This window comes from Symphalangus syndactylus, chromosome 10 (genome assembly GCF_028878055.3).
Source record: "Symphalangus syndactylus isolate Jambi chromosome 10, NHGRI_mSymSyn1-v2.1_pri, whole genome shotgun sequence".
NCBI lineage: Eukaryota > Metazoa > Chordata > Mammalia > Primates > Hylobatidae > Symphalangus > Symphalangus syndactylus.
In genome coordinates, this window is record NC_072432.2 from 100,467,484 (window position 1) to 100,488,858 (window position 21,375).

The 21,375-nt window shown below is 42.7% G+C and overlaps 1 protein-coding gene across 6 annotated transcripts in view; it reads right to left on the bottom strand.

Moving 5' to 3' along the window:
* The window catches only part of ARMC8 (armadillo repeat containing 8), a 115,614-nt gene extending 96,067 nt beyond the window's left edge, over window positions 1–19,547 (bottom strand). For 2 of the 6 annotated variants that reach the window (XM_055295298.2, XM_055295296.2), the window contains exons 1-2: window positions 19,196–19,484; window positions 18,269–18,344 (exon numbers count right to left, since the gene is read on the bottom strand). Coding sequence is in view for 4 of the 6 variants with exons in the window: in XM_055295296.2 (XP_055151271.1) it covers window positions 18,269–18,271 (3 nt within the window). In the remaining 2 variants the exon portion in view is untranslated. Of the gene's footprint in view, window positions 1–18,268; window positions 18,345–19,195 lie in introns of all 6 variants that reach the window. The other 4 variants (XM_055295297.2, XM_055295295.2, XM_055295301.2 and 1 more) reach the window with 4 other exon arrangements.
* Window positions 19,548–21,375: the final 1,828 nt, after the last annotated feature.

Here is a 21,375-nt window from a genome sequence, read left to right on the forward strand (position 1 = left end):
TATGAGAGAAGAAAGGTGGCAAGGTTAACACTTATTTCCCTGAGCACATAAAAAGACTGAATTGCCGCCGGGCGTGGTGGCTCACGCCTGTAATCCCAGTACTTTAGGAGGCTGAGGCGGGCAGATCACGAGGTCAGGAGATCAAGACCAGCCTGGCCAAGATGGTGAAACCCTGTCTCTAGCCAGGCATGGTGGCACGCACCTTTAGTCCCGGCTACTTGGAAGGCTGAGGCAGGAGAATCACTTGAACCAGGGAGGTGGAGGTTGCAGTGGGCCAAGATCACGTCACTGCACTCCAGCCTGGGTGACAGAGTGAGACTTCACCTCAAAAAAAACAAAAAGGAAAGAAAAGAAAAAAGACTGAGTTGCTAGTTAACGAGATGAGGTAGACTGCAGGAGGTCTGGATTTGAGTGGGAAGATCAAAAGTTCAGTTGTGGACATGTTAGGATTGAGATCTATGAGACATCCAAGTGAGGATGTCAAGTTGGCAGTAGATATGTAAGCCTAGAGTTTAGGAAAAAGTCGTGGGCTAGACGTGTAAATCAGATGTTGTCGGCATATAATGAAATTAATTAACTAAGGGAGTGATCCTGGATACTACAAGACTGGAAGACTCTGCTCTGGCGTAGTGAAACAAGCAGCCAGTGTAGAGTGAAGAAATCCAGGATGTCAAATCAAGGAGATATTTCAAAAGGGGACTAATCAACTATGTCAAACCCTAGTGATGTGTAGCTAAGATGATAATTAAGATCTAACCTTTGGATTTAGGAACATGGAGGTGTTCACTGATCTTGACAACAGCAGTACAGTGGGGCCAAAGCCTGCTTGGAGAGGGTTTAAGAGAGAATGGGAAAAGAAGAACCAGAAGAAGAACCTTGAAAGAAGGCTTTTCCTCTGCCCGGCCGCCCATCGAATGGGACGTGAGGAAAGCCTCTGCCCGGCCGCCCTGTCTGGGAAGTGAGAAGCGCCTCTGCCCGGCCGCCCCGTCTGGGAAGAAGTGAGGAGCGCCTCTGCCCGGCCGCCCCGTCTGGGAAGAAGTGAGGAGCGCCTCTGCCCGGCCGCCCCGTCTGGGAAGTGAGGAGCGCCTCTGCCCGGCCACCCCGTCTGGGAAGTGAGGAGCGCCTCTGCCCGGCCACCCTATCTGGGATGTGAGGAGCGCCTCTGCCCGGCCGCTCATCGTCTGGGATGTGAGGAGCGCCTCTGCCCGGCCGCCCATCGTCTGGGATGTGAGGAGCGCCTCTGCCCGGCCGCCCATCGTCTGGGATGTGAGGAGCGCCTCTGCCCGGCCGCCCATCGTCTGGGAAGTGAGGAGCGCCTCTGTCTGGCCACCCTGTCTGGGAAGAAGTGAGGAGCGTCTCTGCCCGGCCACCCCGTCTGGGAAGTGAGGAGCGCCTCTGCCTGGCCGCCCATCGTCTGGGAAGTGAGGAGCGCCTCTGCCCGGCCACCCATCGTCTGGGAAGTGAGGAGCAGCTCTGCCTGGCTGCCCATCGTCTGGGAAGTGAGGAGCGCCTCTGTCCGGCCTCCCAGTCTGGGAAGTGAGGAGCACCTCTGCCCGGCCGCCCCGTCTGGGAAGAAGTGATGAGCGCCTCTGCCCGTCCGCCCCGTCTGGGAAGAAGTGAGGAGCGCCTCTGCCTGGCCGCCCATCGTCTGGGAAGTGAGGAGCACCTCTGCCCGGCCGCCCCGTCTGGGAAGAAGTGAGGAGCGCCTCTGCCTGGCCGCCCATTGTCTGGGAAGTGAGGAGCGCCTCTGCCCGGCCGCCCCGTCTGGGAAGTGAGGAGCGCCTCTGCCCGGCCGCCCTGTCTAGGAGGTCTACCACGGAGGCCGGACGCAATGTGGGGGCTGGACGTGGTGGCTCACGTCTGTAGTCCCAGCAGTCTGGGAGGCCGAGGCGGGTTGATCACTTGAGGCTAGGAGTTCGAGACCAGCCTGGCCAACATGGTGAAACATATGAAAAATACAACAGACAAACCAACCAACCAACCCAGCGACAACAAAACAGGTTTATCCTGGAGTCATACTCTAATTTTTTCTATTTTCCTCCCTTTCTGATCCTTTATCCCACTTTCTTTTTCTTCCTCTTCCTTCTCCTTCTTCTTTGTCAAATAGAGGATTGAGTTATTATCATTGATCCATACAAAGTCCCTCTCTCATTTATTTTAATTCCCACCCCCCACTTCTATTCCCCGTCTTCCCACGTGCAACCTTCCTAACACGTTTGATATGCATCTTTTTGTTTGTATGCATTTTTAGAAAATGTTTATTGTTTTGTGTCCAAAAAAAATTAATAAAATTCCTTAAAAAAAAAGAAAGAAGGCTTTTCACTGTAAAGGGGAGTAAAGAAATATAGTAGCTAGAGGGAGAAGTAGACTCAGGAGAGAGTCTATTTTTTAAGACAATAAATTGGAGCATGCTTATTCATTGATGGAAATGTTTTAATAGAGAAGAAAATTTGATGCTGCATGAGAAGGGGGAGAACTGTAATAATGTTCATGAATAACTGAGGGAGAATGGGATTTACTAGTCAAGTAGAGCATGTGTAAGTACAATAACAAGAGGGAATTATAGCCAGGTGTAGTGGCGGGTGACTGTAATCCCAGCTACTCAGGAGGCTGAAGCACAAGAATCGCTTGAACCACAGAGGCGGAGGTTGCAATGAGCCAAGATCACTCCACAAGATCCAAGCCACTGCACTCCAGCCTGGGTGGATATGGTGGTGAGAGCTTGTGAAAGTTCTCTTCAGATGACTTCTATTTTAGGAAAGGAAAAAACAGAGGAAGAAATGTGAGTGGTTTGAAGAAAGAGGAGAAGGAATAAGACACTGAATGGGCCAGGAAAATGTACCAGGACTGCCAGAGAGCAATAAGGGGCTTACTGAGGCTTGTGATTATAAATTTGACAGGAAACCCATCAGCATGGCTGTGTTTTTCTCCAGCTACAATTAAATGCACAGAAGCAACCATGAATAAGAGAGGTGGGGAGAAGTTTGAAGTAAATTTATTCAGGAAAACAAAAACAGCAACAGGTAATGAGTTGTATTCCATTATGGAAAAGTATTATGTGGAAGCAGTTTTCCTTTTATTAAGGTGACTATCTGTGATAGGCCCCAATGATCCCCACCTCCTGATATTCATGCCCTCGTGCAATCCCTCGCCTTGAGTGAGGACTGGATCTAGGAAGTAGGTTCTAGCAAATGGAATGCAGCAGAGGTAATAAGATGCCATTTCAGAAACTTCCAAGTTCTCCCTGCCCCCTCCCTTTTTCTCTAACAGAAACTAGTTGTCAGGCTGTGGAGTTGCCCCGTGGAGAGGCCCACATGGCATGGAACTAAAACCTGCCAACAACCACATGAGTGAGCTTAGAACTGAATTCTCCCTGAACTGAGCCTTCAGATGACACTGTGACTCCTGCTGACACCCTGACTGCAACCACATAAGAGATCTTGGGCCAGAGGCACCAACTAGGCCACACTTGTGTTACTAACCTACAGAAACTGAGATAATAAATGATTTAAGCAACTAAGTTTTGGGGCAATTTGTTACACAACAATAGATAACTTAGAGGCCTTTGAATTTATCATCCAAATCAGGATAATTTTAAGAGTGAAAGAGGGCATCATTAATAGCTGTCACAGAATAATATGCATAAAATAATATTGTTGGAGACAAATTAAGCTGTATAATCAATCCCACCTTTTGTTTGTCTTTAATAGTGCAAAAGAAAAGCGGAAAAACTTACAGATAGCTCAGGAAACTAGTCAGGTGTCCTAAAAAGGCAAACTAGAACAGGCTCTGATTGTCCCTCTGAATAAACTACCCATGGCTATGGTGAATTTAAACCATTGCCTTTTGAAAAATATTCATTCAGGTAGGGTTTAAACCCCAGGCCTGTCATCAATAGGATTTAACTCAAAAAATAGGAAAAATAAGTGTTCAACTCAAGTTTTAGGGTAAAACCATTAGTTTATTAGACAATGAAGAATAAAAATCTGAACGCTAATAGGAAAATACCAAACTTATTTCAATAAAGTCTTGCTCTGTGTATATTTTATTAAAATATAGTGTTCTTTATTTCTAACATACTCAGACATCATGTAGTAGAAAGAACAAATAATTTGGCATTTGAAGACTTAGGTATGAATTTTAGTTTTACCACTTACTAGCTATGCAACTTTGGAAAAAGGTAAAATTTGAGACTGTTTCTTCAATTATAAAATGGTGATGTTATCACGTCTCAGAGTGTGCCTCAAATCACACAGAAAATCCCTTGTAAACTGTAAAAGTATCCTGAAATACCGATTTTCAGAGTCATTCTATTTCTGTACAAAGAGGGTAATTTGCTTTGACAAGTGTACTAATGGTCCTCTTATTCACATCCATGGTTATAGCTAAATTATTCAAAAATACCCAGCCTCAACTAATAACAGCTTACTCTCAAACTAAGCTAAATACTCAGCAAAAACCAAATATACTTGGTTAGTATGTTCTAGTTCATTTTCATATCTACTTATTCATTTAATTCATTTGCTCTTTAGAAATTAAAATAGCATTACAATTCCCAATGAGGTATTCTGACCCCAGACGAAATGAATGTTCAAACCAGTGGCTGCTAATTAAAAATTAACATGTCAATTAGTCCACAAACTACTAGGAACTTCAAAATAAAACTGTTCATAATTCAGCATTGTGAGAGAAAATCCTGGTTTGGGGAGAGATGAAAGAAACAAACACAAAAATAGGATGTTTGAACTCTACAAAAATTCAATTTTAAATGAAATTCAAATTGTATCACTAATTTACCAGGAATTATGCCAGGTTCTGGATGTAAACGGAGTTCCTTACCCTCAGGGTTTCATAGCACAGAAAGGAAACACCACGTAAACAAGCAAGTTACAAGTGTAACCATACTAAAGTGATTTAGTGTAATCATAAAAGTGAACATAATGTAAAAAGAAAATTGAAGATACCATTGAAGTTAGGGACAAGATGGAAAATAATCTCTAAGAAGTAAGGATGAGTAATCTGAAAGACTAATATTAATCTGCCAGGTGAAAAAGAGAGGGGTAAGGTCGGGTGCAGTGGCTCACGCCTGTAATCCCAGAACTTTGGGAGACCGAGGCGGGCAGATAGTGAGGTAAGGAGTTCAAGACCAACCTGACCAACATGGCGAAACACCGTCTCTACTAAAAATACAAAAATCAGCCGGGTGTGGTGGCGTGTGCCTGTAATGCTAGCTAATTGGGCGGCTGAGGCAGGAGAGAATCGCTTGAACCCGGGAGGCGGAGGTTGCTGTGAGCCAAGAGTGCACCACTGCACTCCAGCCTGGCGACAGAGCAAGACTCTGTCTCAGAAAAAAAAAAAAAGGGAGGGGGAGAAGACAAGGACTCTAGGTAGAGAGCACAACATACGCAAGAGCTGTAAAGCAAAATGGTGTTTGAGAAAGAAAATGTAATTTAGTATTATGATGATGTAGTATACAGTTGAGAACACAAAACAATGCTGAAGTGTATTTTTTAACTGAGTTGGTCAAGAAATATTTAAACAGCTATGCAGGCACTATTGTAGGCAACTAACATTAAAAAAAAAAAAAAAAAAAAAGGCCAGGCATGGCTCACGCCTGTAATCCCAGCACTTTGGGAGGCCAAGGTGGGTGGATCACCTGAGGTCAGGAGTTCAAGACCAGCCTGGCCAAGATGGTGAAACCCAGTCTCTACTAAAAATACAAAATTAGTCGGGCATGGTGGCATGCACGTATAATCCCAGCTACTGGAGAAGCTGAGGCAGGAGGATCGTTTGAACCCAGGAGGCAGAGGCTACAATGAGCCGAGATCACGCCACTGCACTTCAGCCTGGGTAACAGAGGGAGACTCCATCTCAAAAAAAAGAAAAAAAAGCCCACTGAAGGGTGTACATTTCAACAAAGGGAGAAAGAGAAAAAGCAATAAACATAATAAATAAGTGACATCATATATTAAGGGCTAGACACAGCATGGAAAAAATGTTTAATAGCACATTTTGTTTCCAAGTGCTTATACTATACACCGTCACACACTGAAGGGGAGATGGAAGTGGAGGTGAGAAAAGGGAAGGGTGTATGCTAAGACACACACATCACTCAGAAAGCCCCATGCTCTCAGCAATTCCAATCAGGATCCATTTTGTAAGTCTGAAACATGATTTTCGCTGTCACAATGACAGCAAATGCTACTGATATCTAGTGGGCAAGGACTAAAGATGCTAGATGACCTGGGACAGTAGGCACACATCCCCCAACTTTCCACTATCCAGTCATGTAGGCAAAAAACCTAGAGTCTAATTCCATTTTACATAGAAACACAAAATATGTTTTGTACCATTTTAATATACAATCGATTTTCCAAGAATGTAACTCGTGAATAAAGAAAACGTGGTATTTTGTCCTGGTAGGAACTTTACCAAAAGTCATTCATTTCAGAAAGTCACATAAAAATATCATTTATTGTATTTAAGTAAACATTACAACATATCTATATCAGTCTGCAGTGTAACTGTCACATTTACAACAAAACTATGTATATTTACAAATATACTGTTACTTAATTACTTCTGGTATAGTAGGAACTGAGTATTTACAGGTTTAAATGATGTTATAAATTAGCTTCATGTCTTTCTCCTTTATTACAGCTGGGGCATTATATCAACTTTTTAAAAGTTACATGTGAGAACAGTTAACTTATCTATGAATGCCACTTCAAGACAGCCAAAAAAGTGCCACAAAATATCTATTATAAGCAGAGTGTGTGAGTCTGATAGGGTTGGGAAACCACAAACTGAAACAACTCAACCTTCCGGTCAACTGGGAGCCCCAGAACCTCTTTCTACCCCTAAAACAATGTGAAACCAAAATTTGATTTTCTGATACCTCCAAAACCCTCAGTTCAAAAAATACTTCCTTTTGTCACTGTGACAATTTACTAAAATGCCAAACAAGTACACTGCTCAGATCAATCACAAATTCTCAATTATTAATTTTAAAGCCCAGTGACAATGTATTTGTACTTGTCCCTAGAGAGATTAGGACTACCACAATCCAGAATATCAGACACCAATACTTTAAAAGCAGCATTTTACTAAATTGTGCTTTAATTTCAAATCACATCTTCCCCTTCGTTCTGGTTGCGTTCTCATGAAATCATGAAAGACAAAAAACATTAAATACAACTGCCTAACTGCTGCCTGAAGAGTTCCGGTGATGTGTACTATTTCACTGCCAGAGTTAATTTCACTATTAGACAAAACTAATTGTTAGGCAATTCTTTCCTAATTTTGAGGGAAAAAAATCTGCCTCTACTTGGAACAAAAAAGGATAACACTATCCACAAAGACAGACCTTTTACTTGGAGACAGCTATCATGTCCTTCTTAGGTATTCCAAAATTCCTACATTCCAACTTTCTCCAAAAGGAGAAAAAAATTAGAAGAAAGTTCCCAAATACTATCCAAAACCTAAGATTTTGAGGTAGGCTTTTTTGGTTTTATTTTGTTCTGCTCTTTGTATTCTGGTAAACTTCTAGCCCCGTTAGGACTTGATGAGATTTAAAACATTCAATTCCTTTTAGACCCCTTGTGTACTATTTTTGCAACCAATTTTATCCTTATTCACTTTTTGGTATGTCAAGTTGCACTGCATCCTCCCTCCCAAGATTAATCAAAGCTCTGTACTTCTGTAGCCTCTAGTAATTTCGGAAAGTTTCTAAAATGTTACTTCACAATGCATCTGGGCCTCATCAGTGCAGAATGTAACATACTATGGCAACTGAGATTCCTAGAATGGAATCTACTTTAATTTCACAAATACAATCACAAAAACACTAAAATATATAATTTTTAAATTTAATATACTTGTATAGCATATGAGGTAAGCCTGACTTCTCAGTAAAGACCAAAAACTAGACTTCACATGTCATTAAAAATAAATAGTAAATTAATCAGTGCTTATCAAATCTGAAAATAAAACTCTAATAAAATATAAGGCTATATGGCTGGGCGCAGTGGCTCATGCTTGTAATCCCAGCACTTTGGGAGGCCGAAGCAGGGGAATCACAAGGTCAGGAGATACAGACCAGCCTGGCTGACACAGTGAAACCCCGTCTCTACTAAAAATACAAAAAAATCAGCCGGGTGTGGTGGCACGTGCCTGTAGTCCCAGCTACTCAGGAGGCTGAGGCAGGAGAATCACTTGAACCCGGGAGGTGGAGGTTGCAGTGAGCCGAGATTGCGCCACTGCACTCTAGCCTGGGTGATAAGAGTGAGAATCTGTCTCAAAAAGAAAAAAAAATAGTAATAATAAATATACAATATAAGGCTATACACACAATTTTGTTTATAAAAGGTGGGAGTCTGGAGATCTGACTCTGATACTTTATATTACAGTGGGCAAGCCAGCCTCTCTGGTTTTCAGTTTTCCTCAATAAAAAAATGACAAGAATGAACTAAAGATTATCTGCAGGTTTCTTCCAAGAAAAGATCCCATGATTTTATACTGGAACAAAGAGGGATTTTCATTTTTCATAAAAGAAAAGCCAGGGCACAGTTAGATTAAAAGGGATATGAAGAGCAGCCTTTACTTTTTCTGGAGTTTTTTTTGTTTGGCTTTTGCCCCTCAGAGACAGGGTTTTGCTGTGCTGCGTAGGCTGGTCTCAAATCTCAAACTCACAGACTCAAGCGATCCTCCAGCCTCAGCCTCCTGAGGAGCTGGGACTACAGGTGTACGGCACCACATCTGGCTCTGTAGTGAGTTTTTAATGTGATAATGCATTCTTATTGCCCTTGTAAACTATTAAATATTGCCATAAAATGCTTGGTGGTCATAGGACTGAAAGTAATTTTGCATTCATGCTTCTAATCAAGTACTACGATGTTTTCCCTTTTAAAGTATGGTACAAATCATAAACAGCTATCTGAACTCTAGAAGATCTTTAAGGTTTCTTCTCACTATTAAATTCAATTCATTTACTCTTCGCTGTAGGTGAGACTGCCTAAACTAACGGTCAATAAAAGATACCTCTGGATACAGTAAATGAGATAAGAACCCAGGGTGTGAGACAGCATAATCTGAAAGTCCAAGGGAGCAAGAACTATCTCTGGAAAGCACATGCAAAGTTACAAAAATGATCAAGAGTTTTACAAAGACTGAGATATCCTCTGGATTGGCTGAAGTTCATTTATATACCTCCCAAGGTGGTAAGATGACCAATGAAGTCCACTAGGATGTATTTAAATGCCAACTTCTCAATCCTGACATAACAACAAAGTGAGGCTATTCAGAGCATGAGGTGTTGTCCTGGCCCATAAGAATAGTTGAAATTATTATTCAAAATTGCTGTCATGTAATTACTTAGAGATCCTGGGCACCATCTTTCATGGCACACCTTCGAAGTAGTATTGTTCAGACAGGCCAGGTGCCTTCCTGATAAAAAGGGCTTTATTTGCTTCAGATTCTTAGAGGCAGTAATAGCCTTGCCTTGGAGCTATCCATGGTGCTTGCCTCAGACTCAGCCCATCACTTGCAGCAGCTGGTGCATTCACTTTCCTATTACAGTACCACTCAAGATCTCTCAGACCTGACCTGTCATCCACACTGTGGCCTGTGACAATCACAGCAATATCACAGGCCACTTCGAATCTGTCTATTCCACTTTGTCTGTGTCCAGACCCACAATCACCTTACTTTGTAGTTTGTTTGGATCTCCAGATAACCTAGCTTTGCATCCCAGGCCTGCTACACAAAGCCCTTTCTGTGGACAAAGTACACCTTCTGGGAGATTACTGGCATACTCTGGGTAAAAAATTGTAGCTCTTCAGAAACAATTCTCACACATAATAGCTCACATGAGTTTTAATACCTTATTGCTACAATCTTTACCATTCCAAAATGATTTTAAATACTTTAAAATTTTTTTTTTTTGAGATGGAGTTTCACTCTTGTTGCCCAAGCTGGAGTGCAATGGTGTGATCTCAGCTCACTGCAACCTCCGCCTCCAGGGTTCAAGCAATTCTCCTGCCTCAGCCTCCCAAGTAGCTGGGATTACAGGTGTGCGCTACCACACCTGGCTAATTTTTTGTATTTTTAGTAGAAACGGAGTTTCACCATGTTAGGCTGGTCTCGAACTCCTGACCTCAGGTGATCCACCTGCCTCAGTCTCCCAAAGTGCTGGGATTACAGGCGTGAATCACCGTGCCTGGCTTTTGCTATCTTTTCTTGACTCACACTGGGACAAGTGAAGAAGTTAATTCTGGAGTGACTTCTGGGTTTCAGGGAATCCAGCAACCTCTAGAAATTATGCAACTATTTAGGCATATGCATGTTCTCCTGGGAAAGCAGGTATCGAGATTCTCATCCTTAAACAGCTAAGAACCAAAGATCAATACACTGATGATGCCAAAATAATGATCATTACCACAGATTTAGGCACTCAACCTTTATATCCAACTGACTACAAATTTGGCATGTCCAAAATGAAACTCATTTTCCTACTTACTCCCCTAAAATATTCCTCTCCTAATTCTCACCATCTCAGAAGATCATACCACCTGGCCAAAAAGGCATAAATCCTGTGAATCATGCTTTATCGTAATGATCATCATGACTCTTTCCTTTTCCTTAGTCTCCCTTATGCCATCAATCACCATTAGCTTTCTGAAAGCCTAAGAAATTCTTAAAAACACCCCTAAGGCAAAAAAAAGCATGTGTTCAATAATCACTTTCCAGGTGGTAAAGACCTCTCAATATTAATACATCTTATAGGCTGAAAACTTCCCATTGGACCACAACTTTTTATTTTTAATATAAAGCCTTACACTGTTTCATCATTCCTCTTTCCTCTAATATCTACATTACGAATATAGTGGAAAATGTAACTCTTTGTTCCTCTGAAATTAGGGAATATGGTCAAAACAGTTTTTTTTTTTTTTTTTTTTTTCAACAAAATGACAAGTGGTGGGGTGGGGGACTATTTCTGTAAAACTGCTCTTATTTGGAATACCTTTAATTTCTATCTCAACAGTCCCAGGGATCATAGCACTACTGTTCAGTGAAGGCAGCTGCTCTCCAATTTCTAGCAGATAATAGGAGCTTTGTTTTTTTTCCATGTAATACCATCTCTTTACCCAGAAGTCAACAGGACAGATGGTACTGCAAAAACAAATGCCAAATCAGAATTGAAAAACATACAAGTCAGAATCACTGACATTCCTGTCTGCTGACAGTAAGTATTTTAAAATGTAGCGAAAATAGAAGGTGATAAGGCTAGGTCTCAAAACTAAAATCTGAAGACCCTACATAAATGTGTTTCTGATTCTTTACAGAGTTTATGAGACTTCCTCAACATGCGCTATCTTAGTCTTTCCTTAAATACACAGCAAGATGTCCAGAAACATACAATGAGCACCTCTCATTTTTCACACACTGCCACTAAAGATTAGAAAGTTCCCATTGATTCATTGATGAATTTATTTTTATTTTTTTGAGACAATTTCGCTCTTGTCACCCAGACTGGAGTGCAATGGCACAATCTCGACTCACTGCAACCTCCACCTCCCAGTTGGTTTCAAGTGATTATCCTGCCTCAGCCTCCCAAGTAGCTAGATTACAGGTGTCTGCCACCATGCCTGGCTAATTTTTTTTGTATTTTTTAGTAGAGACGGGGTTTCACCATGTTGGTCAGGCTGGTCTCGAACTCCTGATCTCGGGTGATCCGCATGCCCAAGCCTCCCAAACTGCTGGGATTACAGGTGTGAGCCACTGCACCTCGTGATTTACTGATGAATTTATTTTAGGACCACCTACTGACATACCCTGTACTTTTTAGTGCTTTGTAAACTAATGGCAAACTTTAAAATGTGCTGTACAGATTTTATTTTGCATTTATTACTAAAAACCTAGGGAGGCCAAATTTATGTTTACAGGATAGTGGGTTCAACTTCACAGCAATTTTTTTTTCCTAATTATTGCCAGTTATGGATGTAAGAGAATAAATCATTAAGTAGCTATAGGCAAGGCCAACAATAGGCTTACAACTGTAGAGAACAGAACAAAATGAAGGAATATCCAGATTTGGAATACCCTATAAAGTTCTAACAGCTGCTTGTCAAAAAAAAAAAAACAAACATAATGGCAGCCAGGCACGGTGGCTCACGCCTGTAATCCCAGCACTTTGGGAGGCCAAGGTGGGCAGATCACAAGGTCAGGAGATTGAGACCATCCTGGCTAACATGGTGAAACCCCTTCTCTACTAAAAATACAAAAAAATTAGCTGGGTGTGGTGGCGAGTACCTGTAGTCCCAGCTACTCGGGAGGCTGAGGCAGGAGAATGGCGTGAACCTGGGAAGTGGAGGTTGCAGTGACCCGAGATCACGCCACTGCACTCCAGCCTGGGCGACAGAGCAAGACTCCGTCTCAAAAAAAAAAAAAAAAAAAAAAAAACCGGGTGCAGTGGCTCACGCCTGTAATCCCAGCATTTTGGGAGGCCGAGGCGGGCGGATCACGAGGTCAGGAGATCGAGACCATACTGGCTAACATGGTGAAACTCTGTCTCTACTAAAAAATACAAAAAATTAGCCGGGTGTGGCAGTGGGCGCCTGTAGTCCCAGCTACTCGGGAGGCTGAGGCAGGAGAATGGCGTGAACCCAGGAGGCGGAGGTTGCAATGAGCTGAGATTGCGCCACTGCACTCCAGCCAGGGTGACAGGGCAAGACTCCATCTCAAAAAAAAAAAAAAAAAAAAGACAATGGCGCTGGGAAAGGACTGTAAAGAAGACAATTAAAAATCAACAAGTGCCTCAGCTGTTTATGATAGCCTACAGAGTGATTCAAAGACAATTTGTTACCCTACTTCTTTACCATTACAAAGTGACCAAAATTAAATGCAACCATCCTTTTAACAGGGCCTTTCACAGAGCGTAAGTTTTCATTTTGGTAAAGTCCAATTTATCAACTTTTTAATAAGTAATGCATTTGGTGTTATGTCTAAAAGTTCTTCACCAAGCCTAAGGTTCTGCAGATTTTCTCCTGTTTTATTCTAAAAGTTTTATTTTATGATAAAATCTAAGATCTATTTTGAGTTACTTTTTGTATAAGGTATGAGATCAAGGTTCATCTTAAACTGTGGTTAAGAGGATGAAAAGGCAAGTTACAGATTAGGAGAAAATATTTGCAAATACCTATCTTACAAAGGGTTCAGATTTAAAACATATAAAGAGCTTTTGGCTGGGCACGGTGGCTCACGCCTATAATCTCAACACTTTGGGAGGCCAGATGGCAGATCACCTGAGGCCAGGAGATTGAGACCAGCCTGGCCAACAAGGCGAAACCCCATCTTTACTAAAAATACACACAAAAAATTAGCTGGGCATGGTGGTGCACGCCTGTAATCTCAGCTACTTGGGAGGCAGAGGCCCGAGAATCTCCTGAGCCTGGGAAGCAGAGGTTGCAGTGAGCTGAGATCACACCACTGCACTCCAGCCCAGATGACAGAGCAAAACTCTGTCTCAAAAAATAAAATAAGCCAGCGCGGTGGCTCACACCTGTAATCTCAGCACTTTGGGAGGCCGAGATGGGCAGACTGCCTAAGGTCAGGAGTTCGAGACCAGCCTGACTAACGTGGTGAAACGCCATCTCTACTAAAAATACAAAAATTAGCCAGCCGTGGTGGCGGGCATCTGTAATCCCAGCTACCTGGGAGGCTGAGACAGGAGAATCGCTTGAACCTGGGAGGCAGAGGCTGCAGTAAGTTGAGACCAGGCCATTGCACTCCAGCCTTGCCAACAAGAGCAAAACGCATCTCAAAAATAAAATAAAATAAAAATAAAACCTATAAAGAGCTTTTAAAACACCACAGTAAAGAAGCAAACACTCCAATTAGAAAGTGGGCAAAAGGACATGAAGAAATATTTCACCAAAGAGAAAACATGGATGGCAAATAAGCAAAGATTTTCAGGCCAGGTGCAGTGGCTCACACCTGTAATCCCAACACTTTGAAAGGCTGAGGTGGGAGTATGGCTTACACTTAGGAGTTTGAGACCAGCCTGAGAAACATGGTGAAACCCGTCTCTACATGGCCAGGCATGGTGGCACACACCTGTAGTCCCAGTTACTTGGGAGGCTGAGGCAGAAGGATCGCTTGAGCCCAGGAGACAGAGGTTGCAGTGAACTGAGATCACGCCATAGCACTCTGGCCTAGGTGACAGTGCAAGACTGTCTCAAAAGGATAAATAAGCCTGTAATACCAGCACTCTGGGAGGCCGAGACAGGTAGATCACGAGGTCAGGAGATCGAGACTATCCTGGCTAACACAGTGAAACCCCGTCTCTACCAAAAATACAAAAAATTAGCCAGGCGTGGTGGCAGGCGCCTGTAGTCCCAGCTACTCCGGAAGCTGAGGCAGGAGAATGGCATGAACCCAGGAGGCGGAGCTTGCAGTGAGCTGAGATCGCACCACTGCACTCCTGCCTGGGCAACAGAGCGAGACTCCGTCTCAAAAAAAAAAAAAAAGGATAAATAAATAATAACAATATTCTCAACATTATTAATCATTAGGGAAATGCAAATTAAGACCATGATGAGATATTACTACACATCCACTAAAACAGCTAAAATAAAAAAATAACAGTATCAAATGGTGGTGAGGATACAGAGAAACAATGTCTCATATATTACTGGTAGAAATGTAAAATAGTACAGCCACTCTGGAAAAGTTTGTCAGTTTATTTTAAAATTAAACATACATTTACCATATGATCCTGCAATTGCATTCCTGGGCATTTAGCTCAGAGATACGAAAAGTTATGTCCTTACAAACCTGTACATGATTGTTCATATTACGTTATAATAGCCAGAAACTAGAAGCAACCAAAACGCCCAAGAGCTGAATGGTTAAACAAGCTGTGGTACATCCACACCATGAAATACTACTTAGCAATAAAAAGGAACTACTGCTACATGCAACAACATGGATAGATCTCAAAAGTATTATGCTGAGTGACAAAAAACAACCTCAAAAAGTCACAGACTGTATGATTCCATTCATATGACATTATAGAAAATGACATTATAGAGATGGAGAACAGATTAGTGGTTGCCAGGGGTTAGGGATACCTGTTGCGGGGAGAGGCTGGGTAGATGGGGCTATAAAGAGGGAATATGAGGGAGATCTTTGTGGTGACGAAATAGTTCTGTATCTTGACAGTGGTGGTAATGGTTACATAAATACACACGTGATAAAATGATATACAAATAGATACATACTTATACCAAGATCAATTTCCTTGTTTTGATATTGTAATGTAACTATATAAGATGTAACCTATGAGGGAAACTGGGTGAAGTGTACACAGGGAACTGTCTGTACTATCTTTGCAACTTCCTGTGAATCTATAATTATTTCAAAATAAATGTTTTTAAAAATGCAATCAACATAATTCAAAAGTATAGAAAATATGGGAGAAATTTATGAATTTGTTGAAAAGGGTGATGTTGTAATGTTAAATGCAAACCAAAGAGGGATGGGGTGGTCATAGTGCAGTCTAGAAAGAGGGCTGGAGAGTTTGTCCAACCCTCCGAAATAGATAGTTCAGTCAAACATTTACTGAGTACCTAGGATTTGCAAGACAAAGTGTTACTTCTGAATTAATTTACTCTCTAATACGACAAGACAGAGTATTATTAAAGACCTCTGCAAAAGCAGTTCCCTTTGCCTTGTATGCTCTTCTTCTGTCACTTTTTCTAGTTAGTTCTTACTTATCCTTGAACTCTCAGCTCAGCGTCACCTCTTCAGGGAAACCTTCCCTAGTTCTTCCTATTGCCCTCCATATTAGATCAGTTTCCTCTATGACATATTTTGAACAGCACCCTATATACTTCATTCATGATACTAATCACCATTCACAAACTGTGTGATTATTTGATATCTATTTTTCCCACTAGGCTAACATTTCCAAAAGGACAGAGGTCTGTGTAGCTTATGGCTGTATTCCCAAACTCAACACCATGCTTGCCTAGCAAATGGCAGAAGCTCAAAGTAGATGTACAGAATATATATATACAAAGCTAAGATTCATATGTACAAATGAGTAAGAAGAATAAGATTTACTGGAGTTTGGAAGAATCCTGTATCACTCTAACCTGAGAAAGCCAGTTTATACAGGATAGAAGGCTCATGTAGAAGATAAAGAATCTTGGCCAGGTGTGGTGGCTCACGCCTGTAATCCCAGCACTTTGGGAGGCCAAGGTGGGTGGATCACTTGAGGTCTGGAGTTCGAGACCAGTCTGGCCAACATGGTGAAACCCCGTCTCTACTAAAAATACAAAAAAATTAGCCGGGCATGGTGGCGGATGCCTGTAATCCCAGCTACTCAGGAGACTGAGGCAGGAGAATTGCTTGAACCCAGGAGGCGGTGGTTGCAGTGCGCCAAGATTGCGCCACTGCACTCCAGTCTGGGCAACAAGAGCAAAACTCCATCTCGGAAAAAAAAAAAAAAAAAGATAAAGAAGAAAATAAAGAATCTCAACTCTGAAGCTGAATATAAACTTGGGCCTTTGGGCAAAACAAACTCAATCAAGAAAAGAAACCGAGGAGCAGCTGTACAAAGAGTTCTTTAGGAAAATTAAAGTAGACACGGACTTGCACTGAGAGTGTAAGACATTAGAGACAGTAAAAATAATTAAAAGGACGCTGTGGTAGTGCAGGCACAAAACAACAAAGTCCTGAATGAGGGTGGTCATGGGAACAGAAAGATATGAGAAATACTAAGAATAAAGAAGCAACAGAGCTTAACAACTGGTAGATATAGGGGGATGAAAGGAGGAAGAATCAGAGATTATTCAGAAGGTTCAACAGTGACTTATCAGTGAAAGATAATGCCATTAACAGAAATTGGAAACTCATAACTAAATCCCCTTAGGAGAAGGAATGTGCTTTATTGAAAGCGATGGGTGTCATCCACACAATTTAAGACATAAGACTAGATGTAGAAGAAAGTCAAGGTTGGCAATGTAGATGTCAGAACTGATCAGTTAAGGTTACAGGAAAATCAATGAGATCTCCCAAGGAGAAGGTATAAAGAGACTCAAATGGAAATCCTTTAAAACAACTTGAATGCCTCCTTGCTGAAATTATGTTTATCAAATTATAGCGTCACCCACACTATGAGCTCCTGAAACGCATTTCTGATTTCATCCTTGCATTCTCTAACATATACAATACAGAGCTTGTACATAACTGGTACATTGTAGCTTATTAAAAGAATCAACCATTCGAGATAATTTCTGATGAATGTTTCCTGTTCTAGTTTGCATTTCAAAACATGGTGCTCTGGGTAGTACTTTGAAAGGTACAGGTTTCACTTTAAATTAGTAAAATCAGTGAATTGAAACATTTTAAATCATTTATCCAAAAGCTCCTACTTCCCAAGGCTCTAGGAGTGAAGATCTGATAGACCAGACTTTGGGATTATGGAAATCTTTTTTTTTTTTAATTAAAGAAAAAAAAAAGCCCCTAATGAGACTAGGGCTAAAGGCAAATCCTAAACAGAAGTATTAATAGAAAACACTGTTCAAGAAGTTTTTGAATAAAATAAGCAGAAAAGATTATTTACCAAGGAAGTGAAACAAATGAAAACTTTCAATCATATGCATTATACAAGTTGACAACATCCAAAAAGTAAGCTTCAGGTGAACTGAAGGATAAATGAAATCTAAATGAATAATTAAAGGGGAACTGAGAACAGCCAAGACACATACTATTTTTTTTTTTAAACATAATGAGGTAAAAGTCATTGGCCTGCACTTCCACAGAATATTCCTGGGTATTACAGTCAGTGATGGAGTAACAGGCTAATCTGATCTAATACTTAGGTAAACAGTATTTCCTTAGTTGCAGTTTAAAAATAAGAAAAAATGACTGCTAAAATGGATCAGGGGAAAAATCTATTGACAGCCTCACAAAATTATTGTATTGACAACTTAAGCCTTTTCAAGGTTGAGGTCTGCCACACTGCTCTAACCCTGAATCATACGCAAATGTCCTAGGTGCTTTCAGATAGGTGAGTTTGTTTGTGGACAAGTCAGAGAAGAGAAAAGAAACCGGTTGTAGTTACAAGACTCTAGGAACCCGACAAGTCATTTATAATCCAACTACCCTCTCAGTATCAGACCGGCTTCCACAAGTCTAAAAGATGGTCAATCAGTATTTGCCTGCTTGTTTCCAACAATAGCAAATGAACCATTGGTAAACTGACCATTCTCAGAGTCGGACAGCTCGAATTTGTTGCAAAATCCTTCGAAGTTATCTCCCAGTAACTTTCATTCCTGGTCCTGGTTCAAGAGCAACATAGCGAAAGGTGAAAGTCGTCTTTTTCTTTAAAAAAAACTTCTTTTAAAAAAAAACAGGTTTTACTTCCTGGCATGTCAATACGTTCCCTTCTTTCAACAATGGGGAAATCTCACCCCCTTTTCCCCCCTTCAATGTTTGACTCCCCTTAAAGAAAAACGGAATACCAGGCACAGGGAACATAGAGTTCCTCTGACTCAGAGCCGCGACCTCTGAGCAGAACGGAGGAAAGGGGCTTAAATAACCACACACGCTAGGAAGAGTTGCAGCTGATACGAATCACCATTGCCAAAAAGCAAACAGCTTCAGCCGGTGCCCAGGTGCTGGGACGCGATAGAAGCCGCACAGACTTGGCCTGGCAGCTCTGAGGAAATGGGGGCCAAGGAGCCTGCACCTCTTCTTGCCAAAGCCCGGGAGAGCTGAGTGGGCGCTCGTTCCCAGGCCGGCTGCAAGCGCAGCGCTTCATAAGGCAGAGCGCTCGGCCCCCGGGGAGCGGCATCGCTAAAAGGAAAGCTCAGTGAAATGCCTGGCAAAGTCCAAGCCGCACCGCCCAGCCAGTTGTCTGTAAGCCCAGCCACCCCGCCTGCCAGACGCCATCCTGGGAACCCGCACCGGCGGGAGCTCCCGGAGTTGGAAACGTCTTTGGCTCGGCCGGGGTACCCTCTGCCCGTCTATCCCGCCTGTCCACCCTCGCTCACTCCCTGGCCCAAGACTGAGCCGGGGGCCGCCCCAGGGGGTGGTGCCCAGGAGGCACACCACGCTTGGGGGAATGGTGGAGACCGGGATGGGGCTCCCTGGAGGGCGGGCGGGCGGGCGGCCGCGGCGGGTCACTCACCGAAAGGACGCTCATGCGGATTGGGGTCTCCAACAGGCACGCCATCTTGAGCCTTCCCACCCGGCTGCTGCAGGCGCCGGCGCGGGGGCCGGCACTTTCGACAGCCAACTATTGGCCAACGCTAGGCACCTCTCCCTAAAGGCAGCCAGACAGACGAGAACCGGCCACGCTCTGGGCACCGCTCAAGTACCGGAAAGGCCCGCAGAAAGAAGGGCAAAAGGGAATCGCGTCAGGGGCTGTCCTACGAATCGTTCTCTCAGAAACAGCAGCTACTCTGAGCCTGGGTTAGAGGTGGGAGCGGGCAGCAGTTTCCGCATGCGCAAAGAAGATCTGCGGGCCCCACCTGCCGCTCGCGGTGGGCGGGGCCCCAGAGGCGGAGTCTCGCCCTGACGCTACAAGCTTTAGGGACTGATAAGTTGCAGTTTATGGGTTCCCGTATTCATATTTGGAAAAAGTAGTACGTGGAGCCACATACATAGTTTGAAGTTCACTTTCATATTCATTATCTCTCTCTGCACCAAACTCCCGGCGTCGTTATCTCCATCTTATAGGTGGGGAAATTGCGATCCCAGAACCTTTGCCAACCGTAAGAGTGATTGTTTCACGATGCAATACGGAAATGTGACTTGCCTTAGCGTTGTGTGCCGGCCGCGTTTATTCTGGTGTAGTGTTAAGAATAGCCAGAATGCTTGGGTTTCTTCCTAGCTACTTGACTTATCAGCTGCTTTACCCTGAGCAAGTTATCTAACCTTCTGTTTGAGTTTCCTCATCTGTAAAATAAAGGTTAATGAGGATAGAGGAGTCAACAAACGTGAAGCGCTCTGAAAAAACCTAGAACATAGAAAGCGTTATACAATATGTGTTAACATTTCTCTAGCTTCTGAGTCAAGTGGGGAAAATGGGGGCAAATATCTAAATATTTCACACTAAAACACTCTCATAACCGAAGCCAAATAAAAGTATGCTTTTAATTATAGTTGATTAATTCAGCTGTCCTACTACTTTGTGTGTGTGTGTGCAACACTGCCCTTGACTTGGTTGGATAAGTTTCACCTTCGTACTGCTTGCAACCAGTAAGGTTTTCACAGTGTGGTTGTAATTGGCCTGTTAACATTACTTGTATTCCTCCCATTTCTATAGCCACACCCTAATTCAGGTTCTTGTAACCCCCTGGACTACAGCAGTAGCCTTCCAACTGGTCTTGTAGCTGGTAGCCTCTCCCGCACTCTGCTCCTAACTGTTTTCCTGTCTTCCTCCTGTACTTGGTTTCCAAATTTAGTGTAGCATTTACCACCCCTGCTTATGGGTCTGTGTTCCTTAACAAACTGTTGAATTCCTGGAAGGCAGGAATTTTATTTTAGGTAGTCCTTCTGCTATAATACTATTTCCGAAACTTGGGTAATCTGTACACCACCTACACAATCTTTGCCAATCTGCACCTAGGTATTATTATTCATTCAATATTTTTATTTAAAGCCAATTTCAACTCATTAAAAATTTTAGGCTTTATCCTAAACCATAATACTCTGTGAAATCAAGTGTGTTGTGCTCCTTATTTTTATTCTAGTACACGTTAACTGCAAAAAGTTTAAATGTCCAGGCCGGGCGCGGTGGCTCACGCTTGTAATCCCAGCACTTTGGGAGGCCGAGGCGGGCGGATCACGAGGTCAAGAGATCGAGATCACGGTGAAACCCCGTCTCTACTAAGAAATACAAAAAATTAGCCGGGCGTGGTGGCGGGCGCCTGTAGTCCCAGCTTCTCGGAGAGGCTGAGGCAGGAGAATGGCGTGAACCCGGGAGGCGGAGCTTGCAGTGAGCCGAGACTGCGCCACTGCACTCCAGCCTGGGCGACAGAGCGAGACTCCGTCTCAAAAAAAAAAAAAGTTTAAATGTCCATCCATGGACCACCTAAAATCACATCATGTACTGCATACTGCAATGGGGCAGAGCATAACCCTAATACATAGCATATAGAGTCTTTATAACTGTATTTGATCCACACTCCATCCATTAGCTCAAGCAATACGTCCTCCAGGAATCGCCTCCCCCAGGCATGGGTTAGATACCCTTTGCCCTGTGCTTTCATACTTCACTTTAATTGTGGGGTGGTTTTGTTGTTATTAATTGTTTCCGTGTGTGTCTCACTATACACTTCAAGACAGGCACTAGGAGTTTTATCT